The sequence below is a fragment of the Antechinus flavipes genome, chromosome 2 (assembly GCF_016432865.1).
Source record: "Antechinus flavipes isolate AdamAnt ecotype Samford, QLD, Australia chromosome 2, AdamAnt_v2, whole genome shotgun sequence".
In the NCBI taxonomy this organism is placed as follows: Eukaryota; Metazoa; Chordata; class Mammalia; order Dasyuromorphia; family Dasyuridae; genus Antechinus; species Antechinus flavipes.
Genome location: NC_067399.1, coordinates 372144567 through 372157224, shown reverse-complemented (window position 1 = coordinate 372157224; position 12658 = coordinate 372144567). Strand labels below are relative to the sequence as shown.

Below are 12658 nucleotides of genomic sequence, written 5' to 3'. Positions count from 1 at the left end.
TACATCATTCTCCTTCTCATTACTGTTTTATCAATGTAGAGAATCCCCAGTGAGGAGCTGAGGTCTTTGTCATCTATTCTGCAACCTGTAGCCTTGGAGGGTGTTGTGGAGGCCCCAAAGGTTGAGTGATTCAGAGCCAGTCTATAAAAGAAACAATGCTTGAATTTAGATCTTCCCACTTCCCAGTTTTCCTTCTGTCAGGAGCCAAGGAAGATCCTTGAGAATGAGGATAGAAGGACTTGGTTCTTAGAGCCCATAAGAGCCTGTCAATGTATAACTGGCTAAGGATCTCCTGGTTGCTCCCTGGCCTTCTCAGGGTGTTCCCTCCTGGGTCAGATCACATGGATCTGAGGAGCCAGAAGAGTCCAAAGTCTGGGAAGGCTCAGAGAAGCAGAAAACAGCCTCGGGTCCCAGGGACTGTGTGTAATGGAAGGCTGGCATCTTCCCATTGTTCTGCTCTGTCTCCTGTTCTGCGGTAGGTTTGTTGGGCTGGGAATCAGAAAACATGAGATTAGGAGACAGGAGACTGGGTCTGGGCAGAATTTCCTAAATACAGAAGATGGGGGGCTGGGAGGACTGGGTGGGGTTATGGAGACAGGAGCCGGACAGCTGCAAATAATTTGGATGTGCTGTGTGGAAGAAAGCTATAGACCACCCAGTCCAGAGATATACTAATGTTTTGAATAAGGCTAAGGATTGCTCCTATTCCTGTAGCATTTTGAAGTATATAAAATCTTTTTCTCTTGATCCTTGTGATATAATGTCAAAATCTCCAGACTTAGAATCAAGAAACCTGGGTTCAAATACTGGATCTGTATAATTGTATGACCTTGGGCTTGTTCCTTCCTCCCTCTGAGATTCACTTTTATAATCTGTAAAATAGAGGAGAGAAGAAAGAAGGGGGAAAAGGTTTGGACTATTCACTTCAATACACATTTGTCCTCCTTATCCTCCAGGAGCAAGGGAGACATAAGATGAACACAGATAGGCAAAAATAAAGTACATGCAAAGTAATTTCAAGAGAGAGATAGAGAGAAAAATAGGTCTAGACCAAGACTGCATACCATCTATCAAGAGAAGCAACACAATTTAGATATAAAGGATGACACCATAAATAAATTAGAAAAGCAAGGAAAACAATACCTGTTAGACCTAATAGTAAAGAGCATTTATGACTGAATAAGAGGGATCACAGAAGATAAAATGGACCAGTGGGGTCACATAAAATAAGAAGTTTTTGCACAAACAAAGCAATGCAGCTAACATTAGAAAAGAAGCAAGTAAATAGGGAAAACATCTACACAGCAAGTTTCTCTACTAATGTCTCATTTCTAAAATTTATACATAAGAAACTTGCAAAAAAATTTATAAGAATAAAAGCCATTCTTTAGCAAATAATCCAAGACTATGAATGGCAGTTTTCAGAGAAAGAAACCCAAGCTATCAATACCCATATAAAAATAATCTAAATCACTAAAAATTAGAAAAATGACAAAATAACAACAAATAAAAGGCAAATTATAAATGAAACATGTTACCTAGCTCTTGACAGAAAGGTGATAGACTCATTGAGACATTTTTGGGGGCCTTGGTCAGTGCAGAAATTTGTATTTAGGTGTTAATAACAGAGAGATTATTTTTCTTTCTTAATACAAAGGAAGGGAAGAAGTGAAAGGAAGAGAAGGTGAATTTTCACTAATTTTTAAAAGTCCATTTTTAAAAAGAAAAAGTCAGTTTGGGAAGGATAAAAGAATTGTCAAGTAGCAGTGAGGATTCAGTTGTCGTTAAGTAATATAACTTTATAGTAAAATCCAGTTGCATAACTTTTCCTAGACCATTCAGTTGCCCACGAATAAACAGAGAAAGCAAATGATGAGAATAATACCAGGCTAGAATTTGCCAAGAGTGGGGATAGAAAGATCGGGGTGGGGGAAGGATTCAAGTAGAGCTTATGGTGAACTAGTTAAACAAAGTGGGAGGGAGAGACGCCTGGAAAAGAAGTGAGATTAGAACAAAGGTGATGGGCTGGGAATGCAGGGCATAACAGAGGAACTCGGGGATCATAGTGAGGATAAAGAATAGGTTCAGGCAGAGTTAGACAGAAGGAGAGATTTAAAGATAGGAAATTTGGTCAGAGGGGAAATTTGGAGTACTGGTCTATGGGAGATATAACAGTCATAGGTTCTCTATTTGCACTATGGCTACATTGAGATAGAGGACATAGAATTTTAGGAAGCTGATGAATTGAAAATCCAAGATATTCAAGGAGATATGAATTTGTATATTGAAGTGCCCAATTATGAAGACAGGGGTTAAGGTGATAGGTAATGAATTCCTTGAGAAAGAAAGGAGAGTCAAATGGAGGTCAGTAGATGACTGGGACAAGGAATTAGACTAGGTGACAAATGTGGATTGAGTGAAATTCAAATTAATGAATGAATGTAAAAGTATTTAAGTTCTTACTTTGTGCCAGGTGTTATACTAAGCTCTGGAGATGCAAATACAAAAATGAAATACAGTCCTTTCCCTCAGGATCTTACATTCTAATAGGGGAAGAAAACACACCAAAAAAAGAGGGGTGCCCAGCAAGGGATAGTCAGAGGAAGGGGGGAACATGAATTGCATCATAAGGCAATTGATTGACACTTCCTTTCTAGAAATGACTGCTAATGTGATTATTGTTCTGAGGTAGAGTTGGAAAGAGAAGGAGAAAGGGGGAGGGATGCATACCCACAGCTTGGCATGAAGATAATGTGATAGGTCGGAACTATTCAAGAGCCTAGAGTTCCAGGAAACAGGGAGAGAAGGGAGAGAAATTGCCAAATAACAATGGCATAGGAACAGTTTGGAAATGGGACTGGGGAATGAGGAATATATCTATATTTTCCAATATAGTACTTTGGAGGCATTTAAGAAGGAGCACCTAGAACTGGAGATGATTTTCTAAGGTGGAATGTCTTATAGGGAGAACCAAGCTTTCTTTAGTGCAGAGAGATAGATCATGTGAAGTGAAGAGACTGAAAGGTAAACATTAACAGGAGGGCAAAGGGAAATATGAACTGTGGAAGATGAGGACTGTTGGAGGTGGGGGAGAATACATGCAGAAATAGGAGGAAGAGAGGATTTTCACCTCAGTCATTGTTGATTCTGAATCACAGGAGAGGAAGAAGGGGCAGGAGCAGGGATTAATTACACCATTACATGGGGGAATGACCAGGTATCTACGATATCTGAGTATCAAATCTCAGAGATCCAGGTTTTGAGATCCCAACAGCAGAGGAAGACAAAGGTGAAAGGAAAGACAAATCTCCTAGGAGTAGATTGAAATCCCATTGCAGGAGATTCATTTGTTGCAAGCACTCAGGTTGCAATATCTGAGTTCCTTAGTACCTCACCTTCTCTCCCCTGAAATCCCACAGATTCAGATCTATGATGGCTCAAACAGATGAATGAAGTAAAAACCTTATTAGAAGAGAAGATGCTATGCAAAGGTATACCTTTAACACGGATTTTTTTAATGTCCAAGAGACCCTAAGGCTGAGGTGTGAATGGCTTAAAGTCCCTTCACAAATGATCTTCTTGGCCTCTTCTCCACATTTTCAGTTATGTCCTCTACAACATTCTTGACAAGTGACTAGACAGCCTCTGTTTGATCATTTCAATTTTGAAAAATTTACTACATTGATAAGGCAGCTCATTATATTTTTGGGCATTCTTATGGTTAAGAAAAAAATTTTAAGGTAACTCTTGTTGCATATAAATATTGCAGTGGATAGAATGTTGGGCTTGGAGTCAGGAGAACCTGAGTTCAAATCCAACCTCAGATACTTCCAGTTGCAGGATCCTGAGCAAGATGCTTGACTCACCTGTTTTAGTTTTCTCAACTGTAAAATGAGATTATATTTGTAAGAATCAAATGAGATAATATTTGTATAGCACTTAGCACATGGATGACACAAAAAGGTGCTTAATAAATGCTTCTTCCCCTTCCCTCTTTTACCTCTTTCTTGAGACATTCCTTACAGAATGAGTACACTTTAAAGACCTAAGTCTATCTTGTGGCCACTACCTGATTAATACAGGAACTTTAACATTTGATACCTCCCCAGGGGTATGATCAGTAATTCCATTTTTATAAGAATCTAAGTTCACAAGGCTTTAAGAAAAATAAATAGTACTCAGGTCAGAGTCCCTAGAAAATGACAATACTTGCTTTAATCACTTATATAGAAGTGTCAAAATCACACTCTGCAGTTACATGCTGTCGAACCAGATTAAAATTGAAATTGGAAAATGTTTACCAAAATAATAAAAATACATGCTACCCAGATAATATTGATTTGTGGTTTTCTAAGTCAATATGCAGTCTGCAAGGATGAAGGTTTCTATTTGAGTTGGATACTGCTGACTTACAATGTAGATGCTACCTAGAGGTCATTCCTTTTTGTTCCCGCTTCATTCCATTGCTTCTGTTTCTGCTCCTGTGGCACACAAAGCTTCCTTATCATCTCCTTCAGTAGCCCTCAGCACATAAAGGTTACTGGTGGCTGGCTCCCTTCACTGCCTGCTCTGGAGAGATTTCTCTGCTGTCCTGATTTTTCAAGGACTGTGGCTCACATCTCCTGCAATTCTCCTCACCTCCCAGAAGATGGTAGTCATTCCCCTTCCCAGGAGACCAGCTCTTACGATCCAGAATTCCAGAGTCATTTATTTGCATTACAACTCAAAAGCTGTTCCAAGAGTCATTTCTTTTTTGTTTGTTTTGTTTTTAGTTTTTATTTTTTCCAATAGTCATTTAAAGTCATTCCTCTTCTTACATTTCTTTTTAATTTAATTGATTTTTTTGTCCTTTATCACCATTTGTGAACAGATCTTTACCCAGTGGATCATTGTAACAAAAATTTTAAATAGGCAAGGAGAAAAGAGCCGTTCAGCAAAACGAATCAATTTGTCAGTTGAGTCTGAGGATAGACACAATAGACACAATGTATCTCCTCCTCTGAGAGGAGGAGATACATTTTTCTCATTCCAAACGTGATTATCAGAATTACAAAGTGTTAGTTATTCTTCTCATTTACATTGCTCATTATTTATATTGTTTTCTTGGTTCTGCTTCCTTCACTTTGCATCCATTTTTTCCCACAAATTTTTCTGAATTTCTGAAAGATTTCTTTTTTCATGTCAAGATGCCCCACGCATCAAAATTAGGCCTCTTGTCCCACTCCATCCTGCAGTTCTAAATTCAAAGTTAATTTTTGGAGTCTGGTGTCCACTTAAATGGTTCATATCCTGACCATACCAACACCTTCTGTAGGTCTCAAAGCACAGAAAAACATTCCAACCTTTCTCCCCCATTGCTTCTCAGATTACTGCAATTCCCTTTGGGGTGTGGGGTCAAGGCAGAGCAGAGAGAAGGCTACTCGGATGACCTGAGGTTACTTCCTCAAACAGCCTGGAGGAAGAGCGTCATAGGCCCTTGGGGGAGGCAGAGAGTAAGTTTCCAAATTACATCAATTGGGACACCAAGTCAGACATGAACAAATCTGTATGCTATGTGTGCCTTTGACAAGAGTTACATTCTTTAAAATTATTAAGAACCTCTCAAAAATCTTTAGGAAGTTGTGAAATGGGTAGAGGGGAAGAAGAGAATTAGGGTAGAACTTAGACCCAGCTTAGAGTCTTAATTTTGACATTCTCTCTCTCTCTCTCTCTCTCTCTCTCTCTCTCTCTCTCTCTCTCTCTCTCTGGTCTTAATTTTGCAATTTGACTGTGGGCCGTAAAATGAATATAAAATGAGTATATAATTCTCTGGCCTTATTACATTTTTTTTTAACTGAGGCAATTGAGGTTAAGTGACTTGCCCAGGGTCACATAGGAAGTATTAATTGGCTGAGATCAAATTTGAACTCAGGTCCTTTGCTTTACCCATTGTGCCATCTAGCTACCCCTAGCATTATTACTTTTCAAGCTTGCTACAAAAATAAAATGAACTAAGTAGATGGAACTCACTCTGTGAGCTATGTATTGCCTCCTAGCTGGTCTCCCTGCTTGTGTTTTCTCTCCTCTTTAACAAATCCTCCGCACAGTTGCCAAAACAATATTTCCTAAAGCCATGTCACTCACCTGCTCAATAATCTCCAGTGGTTCATTACTGCCTGTAGAGTCAAGCACAAACCCCAGTATTCGGTACTTAAAAGATCTTTCCCACTTTTATCACACATTTATACTTTTCATGTAATTTTTGGTCCAGATAAACTGTCTTCATTCCTTACACACAACATTCAATATCTGGTCTTTAGGCTTGTGATCATACTATCCCTTCATGTCTGGGATATCCTCCTACCTCAACTTCTCCTCTTGGAATCTCTGGTTTCCTTCAAAATTCAGTTCAAATGTCACATCTTTTTGGCTTCTTCCCTCTCCCCATTCAAATTTTTGTTGTTCTCTAATCCTTTTCAGTCATGTCCAATTCTTCAAGATTCTTTTTTGGGGGTTTTCTTGACAGAGATACTGGAGTGGTCTGCCATTTCCTTCTTCTGCTTGTTTTACAGCTGAGGAAATTGAGGCAAATAGGGTGAAGTGACTTGCCCAGGGTCACACAGTAAGTGTCTGAGGCCACATTTGAACTCAGGTCTTCCTTACCCTAAGCCCAGAGGTCTATCCACTAAGCTGCCTAGCTGCCCTAGTCCTTATGTTGTGTTTATCTTGTATATACTTTTAGTCGTGCATGTTGGCTCCCTGTTAGAGCAGGGATTGATTCATTTTGTCCTATCCCTGATGACTAATATAGTAACTGACACAAAATAGATGCTTAATAACTACTTGTGATTGATTGACTGACCTTAGGAAAGCTGTTTCCCTATCCGTAAAATGAAAGATTTAGGCAAGAATATTTAACACCTTTTAGTTATGTTGTTCTATGTTCTCTGATTTTAAGGCTTTTTAAGCTTTGTTGTCAGCTTTCATCTCCCCAGATTTCACCACAGACAGCCTTCCCTCTACAATTCTCTCTTCAGAATTCACTAAGCTGTCCCTCAGCTGTTCAGATGAGGGAGAAGGAAATGGGAAGAGGAGAACAGCGGTATATGCTGGAAAAGCACGTGAGGTTTAGGGTCAGAAAAATCTGGGGTTATTCTGAATCCCATCTCTGCCAGTAACCAGCCTGGTGGCTGTGGATCTTAGATTCTGGATCTTTAAGGTCCTTGCAATGAAACTACAACTTCAGAGACTTAAGGTGCCTTCCAACTCTGACATTTGGCGACTAGCATTCTCCACTGCTGGTCCACATTACTGTGTGCTAGTCTCTTTCCAAGAGCATGAGGTGGGACAGGATGGAAGATGCCAGTTGGGCAAAAGATTGGAGAGCAAAAGATGTGAATGTCTTTGCTGAAATGGAGTGGAGACCAACTCTACAGTTACAGCTCTTCTAAAACTCCACTTTTGCATTTAGCTGTTTATTGAAGCAGGAAATGCTTCCTGAAGCTGGGCTCTAGCTTCTTGTTACATAGACATGTGTGAAGTTGGAATGAGCATCGTCTTTTTGATAAGAGTCGGTGGGGGAGGACAGACTGGCTTCCTGATGAATGACTGAGGAGTGAGGTAGAGGAGATAGGGAAGAAACAGGAAAAGAAAAAAGAAAAGGGAGGGAGGGAGAGAGGAAGGGAAGGGCAGGCAGCAGGCCAGACCCTCTGCTGGAATTCACATCCTTTAGGATCCTGGAAAGTCTGTTCCTATCTCTCCCTTTTTGGAATTCCTCCCTCCCCTGTCTCCCTCCTACTCCCACCGGATGGTGAAGTTGAGGCAGGAACTATTCCAAAACATCAGGGGTGGGTGAATGGGATTTGAGCTTGTGTCCCACTGAGAACTTTTCTATTTATGTCAAGAATTTACAGTTTTGGCAACTACATCAGTTGAATGGGGAAATGGAGAAGATAATACTACAAATAACAATAATAATAACTGGTATTTATATGGCATTTTAAAGTTTACAAAGTATCTGACAAATATTTTATTAAATTAAAAATAAAACTATTAATCGTTTTATCCTCCCAGCAATCCTAGGAGGTAGGTTCTATTATTAATCCCCCTTTTACAGATGGGGAAACTGAGGCAGACAGCTGTTGCCCAATGTCACATAATAATTTTTGGTGTCTGAATTATAAACCTAGAGCTGGAAGAGACCAAAAGGACATCTAATCCAATCTCCTTGTTTTACTGGAAGCCTAAGGAGCTTCCAGTAATTTGTACAAACTTGTACAAAGTCTCAGATTTACACAGATTCTAGAGACAAGGCTTTTCCTCTAGTTATCACTCTAATCTGGCCTCTAGAGACTCGGATTCAAATTCTGGCTCTAAAACTTCTTATCTATGTAATTACGGGTAATCTTATCTATGTAACCTAGGGTAAGACACTCTTCATACTTCTGAGCCTCAGGTTCCTTATCTGTGAAATGGGATTAATAAAACTGACTCATTTGCTGAATCACATTAAGGAAAACCTTAAAGAGCAATAGAAATAAGAGCTATGATTTTCATTATTCATTAGTCACTGGAACTAATAGTCTCTAGTTTGGAAGCCAAGAAAAAGGGGGAAAAAAACCCAATATTTTACTCAACTTATATTTTATCCATCTCACTCATCTCCTGGAATGCGTAGCTCATTTACCACATGGGAAAAAAAATTCAGCACTGCTTTCAATTACCTGCAACTCCTGGGTCCTCCTTCCTAGTCTAATAACAAAAGTGTTTAAGATTTAGGGGAAGTTGGTGCCAGTCCCAACTCACTGTATCAGCAAGCCTTTCTCTTCTGAGCTTTAGTCCACTCCTTTATAAAATGAGGGGGTTGTTGTAATGGAAAGAAGACTAAATTAGGAGTTAAAATACTTTGGTTCTAATTCTGGCTCTTTTTTACTACCTGTGTGACTTTGGGAAAGTAACCATCTTTGAAGCTCAGTTTTCTTATCTGGAAAATGGGAATATTGGACTAGATCACTGGTTCAAACTCAAATAGGAACTAGATCATTAATGTTTACACATGGATCCCTATGGATTACATATTGACTTGTTTTTTAAAAATATAATATATATAGCAAATATATCATGTATACTAATGTATACTAAATACACTATGCAATGTATACAATATAATACACAAGTATATGTCTATAATAATATAATGTATATAACAATATATTGCCATATATACTTATATAATGTATAATAAATATACCATAAAATATATACAATATAATACATAAGTATAATGTCTATAATAGTATAATGTATGCAATATATATATATATATAAATATATATAACATTATATTTTTGATTAAATATGCATTTTGCATGCTGGGGGAGGAGGGGACAGTGTGTTTGATATTCCTAAACTAGATGATTTTTGAGATCCTTTCCAGCACTAAATTCCAAAATTCCATAGTCTCTAAGGTTTCATCAAATTCTGACATTCTTTGTTTTTTTCATTTCTTCCTTTGGGCCATATATTCACTCACTATCAAGAAATGAGGATTAAGAGTATTGGTTGGGGGAGTCGTGTAAGAAACTAATCAAGGAAGGTTGAAGGCAGAGGGTATAGAAATATTTGCTGGAATGAAGTTCTTGGATTCTTGGTAGCTCTTACCTTCCCCAACACTGAAAGTAGTTATAATTGTGTGTGTGTGTGTGTGTGTGTGTGTGTGTGTGTGTGTGTGTGTGTGTATTTATGTCACACCCTGGGTGTGACATGTCTTTAGACAACCAATTCCTGTTCTTTCCTGATGTCTCTCTTTCTCTCTCTCTCTCTCTCTCTCTCTCTCTCTCTCTCTCTCTCTCTCTTCTCTCTCTCTCTCTCTCTCTCTTCCCTTCTCTACCCCCCTATTTTTTCTCCCCCCACTCTCTCTCCTCTTTCTCTCTGTCTATCTCTCTCTTCTTTCAACCTGTTCTCATGCTGACATGTATAGGTTTGTTTTGTTTTATTTTGATCAGTTTTGTTGAGGGTAGGAAGTGGGGTGGGAGGCAGCTGTGGCCATTGCCATATTGCTGGTATTCAAGTCTCTCAAGATGGTACTGGTCAACACAGATAGAGAGGTGATGCAGTCCTCCTATTCACACTGTAACTCTCCATTAGGGTGCTTCCCATTTACACAAAATCAGTCACAATAATGCCATTCATTCTTTTATTTTTAAAAATTAGTTGATGGCTTCTCTTTCTTTCCCTTCCCCTCCCAGAAAATAAATAGTAGTTTTATTTTTTTTTCTGAGAATATTGATTTATTAAGCAATGAATACCAACTGCATAATACATTGGAACCAAGCCTGTTAGCTGGTGTTAGATCCCAAATACCAGGGAAGACAGATTTTTATGCATTACAAGAAAAAAAAAAATAACAGGATATAAACCAAGATCCAAGATTACCTGATCTGATTTCTAAGTGGAGGAAAGATTAAGGACTTTCTGAGTTGGGAGGGAGATGAGATGAAATTCTACCAGTAGGTGGAATATATCAGAGAATGAAACTTAAATCTCAAAATGAAGTCAGTATAAATAGTATTTTTAAAGAGAAAAATAATCAGCACAGCTGATTGATATATTGAAAGAGTCCTAAAATGTGTGCAATGTAGAATACCTGTTCACCTCTCACCTGCACAAAGCAATATTGTAAAGTCTCTTCATTCATAGCTTCATTAGCTCTTAAAGATAAACACTTAAAAATGAGAATGTGAACGCAAAAAGAATCATAACATTTAAGTGGAAATAATCATATTTACTTGAAAGAAGGCAAAATCATGAATAAAAATATAACAATTCACCTATAAACCTGGATCACACTTTTCTAACAATGTATACAGTGTCTAAGCAGGAGACTTGGGTGGCACACCCTTAAAAAATCTAGCAGGGGGCCACATGCTTAGGAATGGGACATTTTGATTCCTGGAACAATCCAGGGTTTGAGACAGCAGGCCTTGAAATCCTTGGTCTCTTTAGAAAACAATCAAACATATCACCTGCTGGGCAAAAATGCTTCTCTGCTATCTTCTCCTCCTCTGGACCTCACAGCTCTCCTGCTGGATGTCATTACTCTGCTACTCTCATGCCACTGAGTAGGGTCAAACTCTTAGCAAAGACCGACCCTCCTGGCAAGATGCTGGGAAAGTGTTAAGTGCAAAATGCATCAGCATAGCTCAAAATAGCTACAAAATCCAACTTTCCTCTTCTTCTTCCCCTCTGATGCTTATAGAAGGTGATAAAGAGAAACAGAGGCATCCATGAGAGCTTTTCCCTTTAGCAGACTTTAGATGGTGCAACAGGGCAAAAAGCCCAGATAACTCTTAAAAAGTAAAGAATTCTGCTTTCTTGTGATAAATTCTAGCAGCTGCAATCTATCTGGCTGATTCAGTCAGTAGTCTCAAGTGATTCACTCTTTCTTCAGTCAATCAGCTCTTGGCAAAGCAATGCCTCTATTCTAAATAATACAACACCCAGCAAATTAGCTACAGAGGCTTGCTATAACCACAACTCCTAGCACCTTCTCTAAGTAGCTTCCTCCGTTGCTTCTTCTGTCCTTTTTTCTTCTGTTTTTAGCTTTCTCTCCTGCTTCTATCTTCACCTATCTGTCATCTATCATCTTCCTACCAACCTACCGTCTTACTCTCTCACCTGCCTACCGTCTCACCTGCTAGGAGCCCAGCTCAGGGCCTCTTTCTCCAAAAAGCTGGGCATGTCCATCCAGTTATTCCTTTCCCCAGTGCTGGTCCCTGCCTTTTATAACTTCTTGATATTCATTGTGATTCTTGCCATATCTTCCCATAAATCCTTCATAAAGTATATATCCAATATGTGGGAAGCCTTTCTTTGAGGCTTACTAAAACATACAGATGAGAAATTGGAAACAAGATAGGAAACATGTTAACATGGGTGATCGTACCTAACAATTTTGGGTTGGAGCTATTATTTCATCGGTACAAGAAACACCTAGCAAAGAAATTCTTTTCACCAATTCACTGACAGCTATTTCATGTCTTCATTTTATAGAGGTGCCTGGGGCACTAAAACATTGAGTGGTTTGTCCTGGGTTTCCAGCTTGAGTCAGGGAAGAAACATGAGCCCAGGTCTTCCTAATTCTGAGATCAGCCACTTCATGTAGATCAAAGTTTCTTTTTTAAATAGTATTTTATTTTTCCAAATTTATGCAAAAATGGTTTTTAACATTCATCTTTGCAAAACCTTATGTTCCAGATTTTTCTCCCTCCCCCCCAGATAGCAAGCAATTTTATATAAGTTAAACATGTGTGATTCTTCTAAACATATTTCCATATTCATCATGCTGCAAAGAAAGTTCAAAAGGGAAAGAAACACAAGAAAGGGAAAAATAAAACCCAAGCAAACAAATAACAAAAAAGGTGAAAATACTGTGCTTTGGTCCATATTCAGTCTCCATAGTTTCTCTAAATGCAAATGGCTCTCTCCATCACAAGTCTATTGGAATTGCCTTAACTCAATTCATTGTTGAAAAATGCCAAGTCCATCCCAGTTGATCATTACATAATTTTGTTATCACTGTGTACAATGTTTTCCTGGTTCTGCTCATTTCACTTAGCATCAGTCTTTCCAGGCTTTTCCAATACCATCCTACTGATAGTTTCTCATAGAACAATAATAT

At 38.6% G+C, this 12658-nt stretch overlaps 1 protein-coding gene across 1 annotated transcript in view; it reads left to right on the top strand.

The window, feature by feature from the left end:
- The first annotated feature begins 391 nt into the window (after nt 1–391).
- Nucleotides 392–12658, top strand: part of AMN (amnion associated transmembrane protein) — a 77085-nt gene continuing 64818 nt past the window's right edge. The window contains exon 1 of the mRNA XM_051978323.1: nt 392–475. Coding sequence (XP_051834283.1) covers nt 427–475 — 49 coding nt within the window. The 5' untranslated portion in view covers nt 392–426. The remainder of the gene's footprint in view (nt 476–12658) is intronic.